General features: G+C 39.7%; 1 protein-coding gene and 1 long non-coding RNA gene across 3 annotated transcripts; one reads left to right on the top strand and one right to left on the bottom strand.

Annotated features, from left to right (window-relative positions):
* Positions 1–1,053: 1,053 nt before the first annotated feature.
* iqce (IQ motif containing E) lies at positions 1,054–17,326 on the bottom strand. Of its 2 annotated transcripts, none has more exons than XM_074629731.1 (21): positions 16,885–17,326; positions 15,700–15,741; positions 15,560–15,605; positions 14,355–14,504; positions 13,101–13,199; positions 12,847–12,917; positions 11,883–11,996; positions 11,751–11,801; positions 11,588–11,658; positions 11,423–11,495; positions 11,092–11,132; positions 10,285–10,436; positions 9,063–9,118; positions 8,741–8,970; positions 8,413–8,520; positions 6,491–6,761; positions 6,270–6,356; positions 4,797–4,927; positions 4,595–4,686; positions 3,085–3,183; positions 1,054–2,437 (listed from the first exon to the last, which is right to left on the bottom strand). In XM_074629731.1, the coding sequence occupies exons 1-21, from the start codon at positions 16,942–16,944 to the stop codon at positions 2,313–2,315; spliced, it is 2,169 nt and encodes a 722-aa protein (XP_074485832.1). In that variant the 5' UTR covers positions 16,945–17,326; the 3' UTR covers positions 1,054–2,312. The 2 variants fall into 2 exon arrangements, with proteins under 2 accessions (XP_074485832.1, XP_074485831.1); XM_074629730.1 differs by having other exon boundaries at positions 15,560–15,608; positions 16,885–17,325.
* On the top strand, positions 14,544–15,250 carry LOC141764465 (uncharacterized). The gene is made up of 2 exons (XR_012593267.1): positions 14,544–14,707; positions 14,744–15,250. It is a non-coding gene; the product is annotated as an uncharacterized LOC141764465 (long non-coding RNA).
* Positions 17,327–17,487: the final 161 nt, after the last annotated feature.

The raw sequence follows: 17,487 nt of genomic DNA, 5'->3' as shown, positions 1-17,487 counted from the left end.
TCTTTATATTACTTGAAAGTTATCTGACCCAATCACTTTCTGTGTAAATGTTTTATGTCCTTTTGTGATATCTGCTCAGTTTTGAGGTTGATAACTTTATTGTATGTATGAATTGTATACAATGTATGTATGTGCATACTGTATGTGTGTGTATGTAGTTATGTATATATATATTTATATATATACACATATATATACTGTATATGTGTGTATATATATACACACTGTATACAGTATGTGTGTGTATAAATGTTTTTTTTCTTTCGCATGGGTGTGTAGATGTCTTAAAGGTTCCATATTGTAAAAAGTGACATTTTTATTGCTTTTATATTATAAAGCAGGTTTAAGTTCTATATAAATACTGTGAAAGTATCGAGACGCTCCACAGAGAAATACACACAGCACTGTATTCAGAAACTAAGGTTTTGAAACAAGCCGTCAGGATTTCTGCCCATTCTTGATGTCACGAATATACAATATATATTTAGACCATTTCAGTTTTAAACGTAAACATTCTAAATGTGTCACAGTTTATTTCCTGTTGCAGTGTATATGACATCAGCTGACAGGAAGTAAACATGGACCCAAGCTGTTGCCTAGCAACGCAATTCCGCTGCCATTCCGTTGAAATGCGCTAAAACTGAGCTTTTCAGACAGAGGGTGAATACAGGTATATTCAAGCAGACAGCATGAGGAAAATAAAGTTTTTTTTAAACATTAAAGTATGTAAACATGTTCTGGTAGAACCCAAAATACAAGTTTGAACCTGAAAATGAGCACAATATGTCCCCTTTAATATCTGTATTTGTCATATATGTCATATTTTTGTTAATCTTACTGACCAGTCCTTTATACATAATGTTTGGTTTGATTACCTTTTGTTTACCTGTATTCACTGTTGTATTACTGATTGTATGTCTAGATGTCTTCGGTTCAAATAATAATAAAAAATAAAAAATGTGATCACAAAAAAATGCTGAAGCAAAGTATAGTACCTGAGTAATTACACTTGGATACTGCTTTTCAGACAAGAACGACATTAGAAATGAGAGGTTTCATTATAAAAACAGCATTTTATTGAATGTCTCAGAAATGAAGTTACACACATCATATGGGGGAAACTGCGGTCATCCATTCTCTCCGTCGACCTCTTATAGGTTATCACTATTATCATTATTGATATTAGACGTACTCCCTGTGTATCCTCCACTGTCCTGACTGTGTGTTTATATTGCAGCAGACTGATCTATAATTTATTCACAGTTTGACTAAATAGTGCATCAGTTGAGAATCATCCCTCAGTCATACCTCAGAATCAGACATAATTTATTAAGCACACACGATAGATAAGCGTAATGTGTGTTACAAATCAGGCATGTCAAAATATGATTCATTAATTATTTCAAGCCTGTGAAATCCAGAGGAATTTAAAGTGATGTGGTCAGGTTAAGAGAGATGAACACATTTATTACTGTAATTTTTATTTGAATAACCATGCAGTAGGCACTTTGGCAAACAAAACAACTACTGAATACATAAGACTCATTGAAAAGGGCTATTTGGCTCAAATGAAACAAAAATGTCATGACAAGTGCTTTCTCCTGCACTAAAAGAGAATATCCTATAGCCTCACATCAACGCTGGGATGCATCGACATATTGTATGTTGACAGTATCCTAAATAAGAGCAAAGTGAGGTGTTTATGTGCCTCTTAACTTCATGTGAAATACCATAGACTGTATATAAAGATGGACGACATGACAGCTCCCCCAAAGTGAAGCCAAAACATCTGGATCGCCCCCTGGTGGCTGGCTGCAGTACATGTCATAAACCCTGCCTCCTCCATGTTAGCTGATGTTAAATGGGACAAACTAAAAAGTCAAAGTACACGTCAATACATTTTTCCCAAAGATGTAATTTTAAGTTTTTTTCATATTTGATATATTTTGGCTTCACTTCTGTACAGTGGGAGGAAGTGGAGACACGTCGTCCATCTCTATATACAGTCTATGTCCTAAACCTGCATCTAACGTCCCAGAATATTCTGGTTATTACTGTAGAGAAAAAAAGCGCTTTGCAGACAGCAATCATTGTGTATGTTCAATGTTATCCTGACTAATATTGGAATATTCCAGCTCTCATTTGCAGGTACAATAAGAACCCAAACAATAAAGAGTTGGTACTGTATGACTGCACGCGTCTCTGACATACAGGCTCTGAGTAGAAACAATTCTTCCTGCAGACACTCTCTCATATACACACACACACACACACACACACACACACACACACACACACACAACCTAGAAGGTCTATAACATTAAGACTTCTCTGCTTCTCAGAGGACGTGACGGAGATACGATGATGTCATCTGAATCGTCAGAATCAACTGCAGCGGCTCCACCAGACTCAGCTGAGCAGTGAAACTCTGTTTGAACTACAGGAGATAGACAGGTATAATTATAATAAGTGTAATATAATAATCAACTGGGCATCAATTTATTAAGTGCTTTTAACCTAAACAGCTTTAAATAAAACAACATGAACACATGACTCTAAATGGGACCATAATTTACTAAATGAACATCATGCTGTATTGAAGAAGACTTGAGACTAGCGATTGAGACCATAAACTCATGTTTACAATGTTTACTGAGGTAATAAATCAAGTGAGAAGTAGGCTCAGTTTCTCATAGACTTCTATACAATCAGACTTCTTTTTGCAACCAGAGGAGTCGCCCCCTGCTGGCTATTAGAAAGAATGCAAGTTTAAGGCACTTCCTCATTGGCTTCACTTTTCAGAAGGTAGCCCACTGTGTGCCGCTTATGATTTTTTCCAGGAGTGTGGCCACAGACACCCAGTTTGTAATACTGCAAATGCAAGGGCTTTCATCAGTGGGCCATAGGCTCATTGTGTTACCTCATTCAGCAATAGATAGTGACTTAACAGACATTTATTTAAATGAAAATCTTTGAGAATATTACTTTAAGTAAATATAAATACAAAACTGTGGTTGACCCAAAGATCTTGGGTGCCTTTAACAGTACCACAAACACAAAAAGGATCTGTCCTGACTCTCTAACCTGTTGTGGGCGTCATCCTGGAAGAGTGAGTGCTAGAGACAAGCGAGTGGTCTCCTTTCTCTCCCTGATTTTCACCGTCTCTATGGGGAGATGCAGCACCTTGGCAACAAAGCAACACATACAACGTAATTCAGACGCATCCTACAAAAATATATGGATGGATAAATGAGGTAGCTAGTTATTTTTAACAGGATGAATATATGGACCATGCCATGTCATGCTTGAATGAAAGTTTTCTTTATTCCACATACAATAACACTGTGCAATGTAAATAACTGCATGTTTTTAAGAAAATCGCAACAAAACTGACACCCTATGTCTGCTTAAGAGATCGGATCAGTTACGCAAGTTAAAACTGGTGCAGTCCAAAATCTGTCAATGAAGCCCGTTGCACATCAAATGCCGGGGCAGTCTGGTAAGTATGCAGGAAAAAAACGCTGACATTGCTGCTCTGCTCTATGCACCCATCTGCTGTCAACCTATAAGAAAGGGAGACGGAGGGGGAAGCGATGGGGAGGCTGGTGGAGTTGAACAGGGTCATTTAGGTAAGGAAGGAGCTGAGGACAAGGCTCTTGAACAGTGGAAACTTTAGATCTATAAGGGGTCAGGTGAGGTAGTCGCATTAGTATTCCACAGGGCTGCTGGGGCTCCTCGTTTGACAGGGAGGCTGTAAAAGCTCCGTCTGGTGCAGAGGAGACAGGCACCAAGGAATTAGATCAGTGTGCCAGCAAGATTCATCACAGCTAGGGCTGCCCCCTCTTAGTCGATTAATTGATTAATCTGTCGTTTTGGTCTTGATTGATTAAGATTTATTTAGTCGATTAGTTGTGTTTTATGCTTTTTTAATGCTGAATGACTTATTTCCAAGGAGTATATGAACACATCTCTGGTAAACACAAGATTTAAAGGAACAGTATGTAACATTTCGGGGGATCATCAGAAGAAATGGAAAACAATATTCATAACTATGTTTTCATTAGTGTATAATCACCTGAAACTAAGAATCGACGTGTTTTCGTTAGCTTAGAATGAGCCCTTCATATCTACATAGGGAGTGGGTTCTCTTCATGGAGAACCCCTTGTAGCCCCACCATGTTTCTACAGTAGCCCAGAACAGACAAACCAAACACTGGCTATAGACATAGCCTTTCACATTTTTATATTCCCTGAAGGCCACCGTAGTTCTCTGACACGCTTGTGAAACTGCGGTAACGTGAGCAGCAGAGTGCTAAACCGCGTTACCGCCAGCCGCCGTCTGACTTACGTTGCTCCTAAAGTAGTGTTATTATGGTAAGGATGGCCTCTGAGCGAGGCGAACTGCGTTACCACGGTTTTACACTCGGCAGCTCACGTTACCACAGTCTTAGAAAGGGAGGAGTGAGCTTCCTTTGTTTGAAGTTTCTTTGTGGGCGATGCTTTGTACCTTATGGTTAGTCTGAGTCACTTACTTTTGTTAATATATAACATAAATATAGAAATGAATCACAAAAAAAGTATATGTGAACCTCACCTGTTCTGCTGGGTGCGTGTGATGAGCGAGCTCTTCTTGGTACCAGTGTGGGCAAATTGTTTCCCATTAGAGAAGACATAGAGAACCCCGAGCTAATGAATACACACACACACACACACACACACACACACATATAAAGCTGTAAAATGCACTGTATGCTTGACTGGATCTGTTAACATTTTTCTGTGTAAACATGAGTCACCTCTCTAATGCATGGCTACAGCGAGCCAGGTGTCCCCTGAATGCAGACTGTACCATTGTCAAGGCAACCACATCCAGCCCTCCTTCTACGGAGGATGCAACATCGCCGCTACTGTTTTTTGCCTCTACGGCCTGAAAAGAGGAGATGAGGAAGAAAGACAGAGCAAAAGAGACCAAGAAATAGGAGTACAGGAAGGGATAAGGGATGTTCAGTGGGGGAGACAGAGACAGGAAGACATGTATGTAGTGAGACAGAGGGAGAAACTCCTAGAAAATGCTTTTTAGAGCCATCTAGTGGTAATTTGACTAAACTGCAACTGTGATTTATTTCAGCACAAGTCTGTCCATAATGATGTCTAGTAGCATTGCCCCAGGCTGAGACAAGAGCACACATGAAACTTTATGATTTAGTCATCATTTCAACACCCTTCCCTCTCAGGGCTTGAGAAAGCTGGTGCCGTTAGATGCCGTGACGCTGCATCCTGTGACGCACATCGTGATTACTGCCCTCGACTTGATTCTATTACGCAGGACAGTGGTTTTTACCCGGACTGTTTCTCCTGTCTGTGATGTCAGATCACTTTCTTAGAAATTTGAGGCGACACTAGCCCGTATATTTGTCTATATGTTTACAATCTGATCTATAAATGTGTCATTGTGATTGTCCACACTGTAATTTTACTATGTTGATCTATTCTCTAATACAAATTTGTGATTTGCAATATTGAGCTTTAGAAATAAAATTTGATTTGACTCTTTGATTTCTTCACTCTCGATACCAAATCACAACATTGCTGACAAATAGTACAAAGAAATGATGATTGTGAGGACTATAGTGCAAAGTAGGGCTATACAATTAATCAAAGTTTTATCGAAATCACTATCGCTATTGCATTATCAGTCAAAATAATCACAATTAGATATTTTCACAAAATCGTGCAGCCCTACTGCAAACTGTAGTGTAATACTGTACTGTGAAAATAAACCTAGAATTACAGACTGGTAAAAGTGTGAAGAATAACTTGAGTATACACTAAACATAATGTCTTTATATTTTATTACAGTGGCCAATAGTTTTTTAATCGTAACTATGATATTGATACTAAGAGAGATACATTGATTCTGAAGTGTAATGTGTGTCTATCATTCTACCACACTATTAAGTATGCCGGAAAAAGATTAAGTATGTCCCAGTACATAGTATGTCAAATGCAGTATGCCAAAAATGCCAGGATGTTCTACCACATCCGGTCACATTTAGCAGTATGCAAGCCAGCATGCTTTTCTGGCTATTCTGACCCACAATCCTCTGTGCAGTGGATATATGAGCAAGAGGGTCAAGCATACTGTATGCAACAGTGCATACTTTGTAAGGGCAGCTGCAGTATGTACTAAAAGTAAAGAAAGTATGCGATTTGGAACGTTCCCAGAGTGACTGTGAGTCTGTATGGAAGTGTTTGTGAGTGGGTGAAACCTTATTCTGTGCATCTTTCAGCAGGTCCTTGAGCTGTGACTCTCTGAGGAGATGACCTCTTAACGCAGACTGCAACATCACAATGTCCTTAAGACAGAATGCAGAGAGGAGGGAGGTGAAAAGACAAATCTGGGATAAAAGCGTCAGGACATTTTGTATTTATATAATATTTCTCTGACACATCAGTGACTTCTTTGACATAATTGTGGTGTGTTGCATACCCTGTTTCTGTGCTTCCTCCACTTTGTCTGGATGACCAACGTTGCTTTCTCTCTCTCTTTCTTCTCTGCATCTGTACCCAGTTTTTCATCTTCTTCAACCTCCTTCTCTTCTTCACCTCCAGTGTCCCTCTCTTCTCCCTCCTCCAGACCTGCTCCAGTCTGAAAGTCCTCATGAATCTCCAGTGATGAGAGAGAGGAGAGCTCCGCTTGTGCAGGTTTACTTCTGTCTTCCAGAGTTTGGATCCTCGCGCACAACTGGTCCAGTTCCTGTCTGAGAAACACAAATGGACACACGTAAATAATACATAAACAATAACTAGCAGCCATAGTGGACGTCCTCTAATAGTTAGCAATTAGTTAGCTGAGGCTTACTTTGGTTTTGAGCTAAATATACATTTTATTTTCTGAGAGGTTTTGGACAGGGAACCTATTATGTCACACATACATCAGATCAAGTAGAGATGTTCTGATACCATTTTTAATTTGTTATGCTAAATGCAGTACCTGTGAGGGTTTCTGGACAATATTTGTCATTGTTTTGTGTTGTTAATTGATTTCCAGTAATAAATAGATACATACATTTGCATAAAGCAGCATATTTGCCCACTCCCATGTTGATAAGAGTATTAAATACTTGACAAATCTCCCTTTAAAAGGTACATATAAAACAGATAAAAAATTTGATTAATTTGCAATTATTCAAGATTAACTATGGAAAATCATGTGATTGATCGCGATTAAATATTTTAATCAATTGACAGCCCTATATTTAAATGAGCATTATTTTTTGACAGCTGTATACTACCAACCCTGTAGGGATTCGCTATCATTGTTGTATGGCCTGGCTCAGGTTAAACCCTTTGTAAAACATGAATAAATACTGTACATACAGAGAGTGAATGTCATAGAACTTTCTATTATTATCTAGTTTGACAGATTTTCCAGGGTCAAATTTTGCCAAATCTCTGACATTTTGCTTTCTCTGGTTACCCTTACACTCTCCGCTAGCACCTGCCCGATCCGTACGGCGCATGTGCAGCCGTCAACAGAGATGAGAAAGAAGCGAGATCGGGCAGGATGTACGGATCGGGGGTAGCGGGTGACACGTGTTGTTGTTGGTTATCTAGAAGGTAACCCACACGTTGTGAAACTCTCGCAAGATTCTTATGTTTAGGCATTGACAGTGTAACTGTAACAGTGGGCAACCTCCGGGTCTGAAAAGTGAAGTCAATGCTGAAATGCCTTCAACTTGCATTCTTTCTAATAGCCAGCAGGGGGCGACTCCTCTGGTTGCAAAAAGAAGTCTGATTGTATAGAAGTCTATGAGAAAATGAGCTTACTTCTCACTTGATTTATTACCTCAGTAAACATTGTAAACATGAGTTTATGGTCTCAATCACTAATTTCAAGTCTTCTTTCATACAGCATGATGTTCGTTTGGTAAATTATGGTCCCATTTAGAGTCAAATAGACCATAAAGCAAAGTATGCTTTAGGGCTAGTTTGTTTAAGTTAAACAAACTGTAAAAGTGACTCTTTCCAGTTGAAAGTATAATATATTATATATATATTATAATATTGATCTGACCATCTCCCACACTGCCACATCTCTTTCTCTCATCTCCTTGTCTTGCCTGGCTGTTCTATATTTAGACATAATTTGCTTACAGACAATTCTCCAGTGGATCTTTATAATGATGCCAACTGTGTTTGCTGGGACATTTTTGAAGTAACTACAAAGTATCTGTATGACAGAGGCACCAGCTGTGATCTGTGGGATGGGCTGAAGTAGATTTCCCCGTAAAATCATAGTTCTCTTCACCACACATTCAAAGAATATGTATGTTTTGATTTTAAAAACAAGGGTTGAGTCAAATGAAACATCATTAATCATATTAATGGCACATCACAACTAAAACATACTTGTGCTGCTGTCTCTCTTTGTCCCGCTCATTTGTCTGCTCAGCTTTCCATCGTTCTGTCTCCGTCTCCAATTCTTCTCTTTCCGTCCTAAAATGTCTCAACTCATCACTGAAAACACAAACACAACACAGACTCAGCCTCAAGAACTAAATTCAGGGGCTTTATAAACTCTACTTATAGTCTGATGAACCACCTTGAATTCTCCCTCTGGTGAATATGATGAATTTAGATTATTAACATATAATAAAATTAACATTTATTATGGCTTGAAAAGATGGATACACTGTATATCATATATAAAAACAGTCTCAGGTTGCTGCTCACTCACTCTTTACTTGACAGCGTCTCTTGAAGCTCCACCCTCTCCTTCTCCAGTTGCCCGAGGCATTCTCTCAGATCACAAACCTCCTCCCTTTTCTCAGTGATCGTTCCCACGGAGACCCCTGCCTCTGTTGCCATGGTAAACCCCAGAATCTCCGTGAGCGCGGCCTGGACCTCCTGGTCCAATTGGCCTCTGCGTTTGGCTGACTGGGCGTGTCTTCTGCTGTCGTCCAGCCTCTGATTAGAGGAGAGAGGAGTCGGTCTGTGATGAATCTGTCACAGGTGACTGCATGTGTTTACATGGACAACTAGTTACAGCTTCCTCTCACCTTCTCCACCTCCAACAGCCTTCTCAACAGTCTCTGTTTACTCCACTCTCTGTAACCTAGGACACACAAACACACACACACACCTGTTTCATTAGCATTACAGTGCAGAATACAACAATCTTAAATAGACGACTCCTATGAATTCTGTCTTAACAACCCAGTTAACTAAATAGAGCTGGATTAATTAAACAGACTGTTATAGGACTTTAAAAGACGCCAATGACCTGATATTTTGCTACTTTTGTTTGCAGGACTGTTGGTTAATAGATAGTCATTATGTTTTATTAATTTATGTTTTGTTACATTTAATTTACATTACATTTTTGATGGCTGTTTGCACGTTCTCCCGTGTTACTGTGGGTTTTCTCCGGGTTTTCCGGCTTCTTCCCACAGTCCAAAGACATGCAGGTTAATTGTTGACTCTAAATTGCCCGTAAGTGTGAATGTGAGCGTGAATGGTTGTCTGTCTCTATGTGTCAGCCCTGTGATAGTCTGCCAATCTGTTCCAGGTTGTACCCCGCTTTAGCCCAATGTCAGCTGGGATCGGCTCCAGCTCCCCCTGCGACCCTGAATAGGAAAAGCGGTTACAGATAATGGATGGATGGATGGTTTGTACTCCACTGTATTTGTACCAAAGATACTCTATAACAAAGATGATGCATTATGTTCTCCGCCAATGGTTTGAAATGGTATACAATTCCTGTCTCCTAAGTGGGCGTGGTCATGGCGTGTGGATGGATGAAAGCAGATTGGATTATATTTGCATAATGTATTTTTATTTTCTTTAACATTAGATATTTACACAGCTAACGGACATATTTAGCTAGGACATTAGCAAACGTTATTTGCCCGATGTTGCTGAGACAGAGAAAGGTCTCGAACAAAGTTAATTTTCTCCTGATTTGTCCGTCTGAAAAGTGCCATTTTAGTGTCAGAATATTTGGGAGATATATGGCGACTGTGGCTCAGAGGGTAAGGCAGGTCGTCCACCAATCGGAGGGTTGGTGGTTCGATCCCCAGCTGCTCCTATCACATGTCGATGTGTCCTCGAGCAAGACACTTAACCCCAAATTGCTCCCGAAGGCATGTTTAAAAGGAGGTACAGCAAAAGTAAAGCTAGGAATTGATAAAAGGAACAAATGAAGTAAATGTGTTTTAGTCTGGTTGGTTTTGGAGACACTGGGCCGAGGGTGTCAGTGTGGTTTAGTGTGTGAGGAAAGACCTTCGATTCCTCCTGCAGGACTGTCGGTGTCGAGCTCCTCTCTGAGCGCCGCGTTCTCCTGTTGGAGCTGCTTCAGGTTCTCAGACAGACGATGAACCGTGGTGCTTAAAACTTTCAGCTGCCTCTGGGAGCATTTGCTGTCTGCTCGACTACTGCAGACACAAAGAGAGGGGTTTACATTCAACATTCATCACAAATCCTGCAACAATATCCTTTGATCTGTGTGGCCATTGTTTACATCCAGGGTTCCCTCAGCCTTTCTAAATGCTAGTGAAGGGGAAGGAAAGTGACTGATTTGATCTTTCGAGTGTGTTTGAGATCTGAAAAAGGGAAATCTGCAATATTTACACTGCAATGAACAATATCTTAATAGGATTTATTTTGCTTACTTGGCAGCTTCATGAGAAGTTAATGCAACAACCAGCACGCCGCCAATAAGCTACAATCATGTTCAAATATCCAGGAGATAAAGAACAGCAGAGGGCATGAAGTCACAGCCAAAATCAACTAAAAAGGTTACAGCAATCCTATTGTTGGACCAGATACACGTGTTCTTTAGTGAAGATTATTTTGCTGAACAAAACGTGCAAGTATCATAAACGTGTGTTTGCCACAGAGTTTATTTTCTGCAAAACCCAATGGAAAAATCCCATTGGCTTTTTGTCGAGGGAACCAGGGTGATGCTAACTCCCTGGTTGGCCTGCAAAAATACGTCATCCCTGTAACACTCTACTCAGATTGACATAAACAGGTTTATTCAGGGTCACAGTATCGGGCTGAAAGGGGTGAAATTGAGCAGATGCATACCTCTTCTCTGCAGCTGCTAGAAGGATCCTCAGCCTCTGGATCTGAAACACGATGCACACAAACATAAACTTCACAAGCTAAGTGGAGATTTCCTTTTTCCTCAGCTGAACTCACACTCTGCAACCAAAGTAAATGTGATGATAACATCCGTCTCTCACACCAAGGAAACACAGAGCTGTGAAGGAGCATGTTTTTCATCCAAACACTATTTTTTAGTGTAAGCTTCTTTCTCTCATTCCTTTGGTGGATGTTTCAGGTGTTCGGGTAACATACCAGAAGGCTTTTTACTTCAACATTCAGGAGGAAAAGTAACAACAAGCCGTCATGTTACCTCGTCATAATAGCTTTCTAGTGTGATCTTCAGCTCCTCCAGGTTGGTGGTCCTCAGCTCACTTTGTAGTTTACTGGGAGAAAAAGTGAATAAACTGAGCATTATGCCGCTTCACATATTAACCAAATGGACTTTTGCAAAGGTGGGAGCTTTTTTTTTTTATACCTCAGGGTATTTTCTTTCTCTCTACACTGCTGCTCCAGCTTCAGGATCCTCTGTTTCAGCCCATTGAGAACCTTCATGGATACAATCAATTTTCCAAAATCTGTGTAAAATCAATCCTACAAATAATCTCTGATATGTTCATCAACAGACTGGGCATACTCACCACACTCCCTTCTTTTTTCTTATCCACAAAACTACGAGTATATTCAGATCCCTACAGAAAAAAAACATGTTTTTAAAATGTGTCTGTTTGTTCAAAGTTTCTATGACAAAAACATGAATTTCGAGACCATACTTTAGTGGGATCCAACAGTTCTTCTATCTGTCTCTCTCTTTTAGCGTTATCTTCCTCCAGGCGGCGTAGTTTGGCTTTCAGTTGCTGATTGTCAGACTTCTGTGCCTGGAGAATCTGCAGAAAACATCACAAGTGATTAATCACACAAAAAGGAAAGTTCAACATAAAAAGAGAGGGAGATCTTCTATCACGGTAACGATATACGTATATCACAATACAGTGATTGTTCTGCAAATCTAATTAAGAAATGGTTTGAAATAAGTAACCATACCTTGCTTCATTACATTTGAGTACTTTCTCTTTTATTTGGAACTTCCATACAAACAGAAACAACGGCCTCTCATGAGACAACACTGGAGTTGAAAAAAACAAAAGACTCTAAACGGTTGGGCTGCATCCGAAATAGCACACTATGTACTACATACCCAATATGTGTACTATCGTTCAACATACTTTTGTGTGAATAAACAGTACTATGTATCTTTTCAGACATAGCCTCCTTGCCGGTCGGAGACGTGTAACCACGGTAACCCGTGCCAACCTCATGTGACCAAAACAACAGTTTGTGAAAATCAAATTCTGAATTAATTCAAAATATATATTACGCCTAGCAAATTATACTTCCAGTAAAATCTACCATCGCACAGTATATACGTTCATATCGCCCAACCATATATAGAGTGCAATAAAAGTTAATTACAGAATAGCACACTGGAGCTGGTAGCATTTCAGCAGACTAGCAAGGTACACATCATGTTACACTGAACTCTCCTGCAGAAGAAGAAACTCCCACCTCGCTACCACTAATGCACAATGTGTTCTAACAGAGTGTGTGTGTGTGTGTGTGTGTGTGTGTGTGTGTGTGTGTGTGTGTGTGTGTGTGTGTGTGTGTGTGTGTGTGTGTGTGTTCTTCCTGAATGCATGAACAAGCTGAATACACCACATTCATTTTGTAACTCTTTACCTTCTTGAGGCGAATAATCTCATCATACATGTCCTCCTTCTCTCTGTAGTCACCTGGGCTGAGGGTGGAGCCTGCAACGTATAGAGACAAATGGGGAGATGGTCCACAATCACACACACACTCTCACCTTACAGTTATATAACACCTCCAGTCTGTTTTCTGGTACTGTCTCCTCTCCTCAGTTAACTCCTCTGACCTTCAGCTTCGCCTGTCTCTACTTTCCCTCACTCTGACACACCCACACGTTCTCTCACCGTTGGATCCAGAGAGATGTTTGTGTTTCCTCATGCTCAACGTCTGTCTGAGGAGCTCTGGTGTGACGTCACACTCTGATCTCAGCGTCTGGGACAAATCTGAAGAAGAGGTAGACAGAGAGAGGTTCAAGATATGTCCCCAACACAAGTCAATGCCCCACCTGACTCATGCATTTAACATTTTGTAGTTTGAGCACTGCCTCAAACTCCACCAATCCAATTTTTCTATATAACAAAGGATCAATTAACAAGTATGTACAATGCAATTAAGTACAGCGATCATGAAGTCATGATGTCATAGAGAATCTGCAACTCTACAGAGCTTTTTAAGCCTGTTTTAACTCTTTCTTTTGGTTGTGTAGCCTGCAAAGTCCGCTCTCAATGACTCAGCAACAACAACAAACTACACTGATAAACAAACTGCAGTGTTTCTATTACTTTGTCCAGCCCATTTATATCAAGGAGGGAAATAACAGAAACACCTCTCTGTTTAATGCAAGTTCAACAGCACCACATCCTCTGAAATGATCATGAAGTTTAATCAACGCCTCTAAAACAATATCAACAAATACTGCACATGATAACCATCATCATTTATTGCAGGACTGTTGCATTACACTGCACTAGTTTTAGCTAGGTGGTCCTAATAAACTGGCAACTGAGTGTATTTGCTAAATGTTAGACGTAACAACTTTGTTAACTGAAAATATGCTAGACTCAGTGTTTTTCAGGTTGTTGTGGAGTTATTTTGGCCCCATGTGGCCAGAAAAAAATAAATTAACAAAGTGCGGAGAAGCTCGGATTACAACACACACAGAGGGAGAGTGACTTCATTCTCTGCTCAGGTAGGCATTACTCCTCTATACCTTTACATTGCAAATAGTTGGATGCTGATATATTAATGATCTGGATATGTTAGAGAACCTTTAAGGTATAGAAGTGATTTTCTATTAGTGAAAGGAAATCCCAGATAGATCAAGCCAAATGGAGTATTGTTGTAACACTTGCAGAGTTGCTTATCATCAGTTTCACAAAGACATCAGTACTGAGCAGGACACCTACGAAGTCAGAAAACCAGCTGAACAAACTGAGTCTCTCACTTCTCGCTCCGTCCATCTCTCTTTCCATGTGAGCCTCAGCAGCCACTCCTCCCACCATCCCTCCTGAGGAGAGACACCGTGTGTGTGTGTGTGTGTGTGTGTGTGTGTGTGTGTGTGTGTGTGTGTGTGTGTGTGTGTGTGTGCCTGTATCTACCATGGCCGTTGCTGAGGGATGTGAGGCGAGCTGAGCCACTCTCCACAGGAGTGTCCCCTCTGGTGTCCCCAAGGGAGGCTCTCGGCAGTCTCCAGGCCGCCACTGCTGCTCTTCTGGGTTTCACACTCATACTGGAGAGGTATGGAGACCCTACACACACACATATTTTATTATTATTATTATTATTATTATTATTATTATTAATAATAATAATAATAATAACTCTATTTATATAGCCCTTTTCAAAAACAAGTTACAAAGATAAATTAACAGGCAGTAATAAATAAAACTAGAGTTGATACAGTAAAAAATAAAAAGCAAGGAATGAAGTACTAAAACACAGTTACAACACAGTTACAACACAGTTACAGCAATTAGAATAAAAGCAGAAGAATAAACAATTAGGAGAAAGCAATTCTGAAAAAGTGTGTTTTTAAAAGAGATTTGAAAGACAAAGCAGAGCCAGCCTGCCTGATCTCCTCCAGCAAGTCGTTCCAGAGTCGTGGTTTCATGACTCCAAAGGCTCGGTCTCCTCTGGTTTTTAGCCTTTACTTATAGGAATAACTAAAAGACCTCTGCCGGAGGATCTCAGGCTGCATTAAGGCTCGTAAATGATTAGTAAGTCAGTGATATAATCAGGGGCCAACCCCAACCGTGCTTTAAAAGTAATCATTCCAATTTTAAAATCAATTCTAAAAGGTACAGGTAACCAATGTAGAGATGCTAAACAGGTGTCATGTGGAGTCTTCTGTTGGATTTTGTGAGTAGTAGTTTAAGTTTTGAGAGGTTTGTGTTGGGTGAGACAAGAATGCAGTGAGTTACAGTAGTCTAAACGGGATATAATGAAAGCGTGGATGACAGTTTCTAGATTCTTAGGAGATAAAAAAAAATCAAATTTCCAGATATTACAAAGCTGCAGAAAGCACGATTGAATGACAGACTTCACCTGTTGGTCAAAGTTTGTTATCAACAATAACGCCTAGATTTCTGCACTGGTTTTTGATTCAGCAGGACAGAGAACCAATTGAGAGTAGAAGTGCTCGCTATAGGAGTCTGGACCTATGATAATGGCTTCAGATTTATCTGAGTTTAACTGAAGAAAGTTTGCAGATATACATGCTGCATATAAACAATCATGGCATTTGTAAAGTGGGTTTGTTACAGTATTAACCCCCCCCCCCACAGAGCAGCTGAGCGGTTCTTACTTGGAGAAGGAGGAGGCTTGCTAGAAGGTCTCTTCCTCCTTGTTCTCTGCTAATGAACAAATACAAGGCGTTAAAGCAGAGGGGAGGTGTGTTAATCAAACAAAGATGAAATTCTCATCATTAACACTTCATTTGTTTACCTTTTCCAAAAAATCAGCAGAGAAAGAGAACCCATCCACAACCTATGTTGGACACAGAATTGACAGTCAGAAGAAAGACAGACAAAGAGAGAAAGCATTAATCTGTAATAATAATAATAATAATAATAATAATAATAATAATAATAATAATAATAATGATGATGATGCAGGTTCCTGCTTAAAATGTTTAGACTATTTTTAGTTTACGTCAGTCAAATTAAGCCTCATAAACCAGTGGTTCCCAACCTGAGGATTTGGATTTATGATTAAATGGATAAAACAGACACAAAATACTTCTGTTACACAAAATATTCGATTTACATTAAAGGTCCCATATTATAAAAAAGTCAGATTTTCATGTTTTTTTATTATAAAGCAGGCTTAAGTCCTATATAAATATGGTGAGAGTATCGAAACACTCAATCCACAAGGAAATACACAAAGCCCATATTCAGAAACTCTGCATTTGAAACAAGCTGTCTGTATTTCTTCCCATTTGTGATGTCACAAATATACAATATTTAGACCCTTGACACAGATTTAAACGTAACATTCTAAATGTGTCCCAGTTTATTTCCTGGTTGCAATGTATGTGAATGTCATCAGCTGACAGGAAGTACACATGGACCCAAGCTGTTGCCTAGCAACGCAATTCTGTTGCAATTCCGTCAAAATGTGCTAAAACGGAGCGTTTAAGACAGAGGCAGGCATATTCAGGCTGACAGTATCAGGAAAATAAAGATTTTTTTGAACATGACAGCATGTAAACATGTTCTAGTAGAAACACAAAATACAAGTATGAACCTGAAAATGAGCACAATATGGGACCTTTAAGTAATTTTTTGATTTCTCTCTAATGTTTGCTCTTTTCTTGTAAAATGCTGCACACTTTAACCTCAAGATAACTCTAAAAGTCCTTCAAATAAGACAATTGACAAACAAACAAGAAGGATTTGCTTGAATTACTCAACACATCTTCAAATGATGGCATCACAAGTAGACATCACTGAAGATTGAAGCTGTCACAAGCTAAACGTGTTGGGGAATAACTGCCATAAACTATAGTTGTGTACAAGCTAAGACACAAGGGTCATACATGGCACAACTACAGGCTTTAAATATGTAAACTAGCCAGCTAAAGACTGGGACAAAGTCAGTTGACCTAAACCAAAGCTAAGGACTCACCAGCTCCTCACAGTCTTCATCACTCGCCTCCAGAGACATCTTAGCAGTAGATCTAAACATAGCTGCTGAGCAAAACAGTCACGTTAAGTTGGAGAACTTGACTTTCTCCGTGTGTTCGTTAACCTTCTCATTGTTTTCTTAACGAGTCAAACAGCGCACTATGTCAGGTCTCCTCTCTTGCTAGTTAACGTTAGTAAAAACATGGAGCAACAAAAGAGACGTTAGCTAAACTACTACTCGGATATTTCGTCCACATTAACACTACGCATTCTCCAAGTGAACGAGCCGGTGATGCTGTGATACACACTGTTGATCATATCTTGCTGAATATCCGTTAAAATGTTGTTTTCCTTTCCGCGCAGAGGTGACTGTTTTCACATCAGTGTTGCAGATTGTAGTCGTCTAGCAACCAGGCAGCTGTTAATGACCTGCGTCAAACTAGCTAGAAAACGTCACAGTGGTACCGGAAACTACGTAAGTATGCCTTCAAAATAAAAGTCAAACAGGATAAAAGATTCAATTCAATTCAATTCAAATCACTTTATTTGTCCCCGAGGGGCAATTGTAGAGGCTCGTAGAGTGGTTACAATTAACAACACAATA

This window comes from Sebastes fasciatus, chromosome 3 (genome assembly GCF_043250625.1).
Source record: "Sebastes fasciatus isolate fSebFas1 chromosome 3, fSebFas1.pri, whole genome shotgun sequence".
Lineage (NCBI taxonomy): Eukaryota > Metazoa > Chordata > Actinopteri > Perciformes > Sebastidae > Sebastes > Sebastes fasciatus.
Note: the sequence above shows the minus strand (reverse complement) of the source record. Positions and strands in the feature narration are given on the sequence as shown.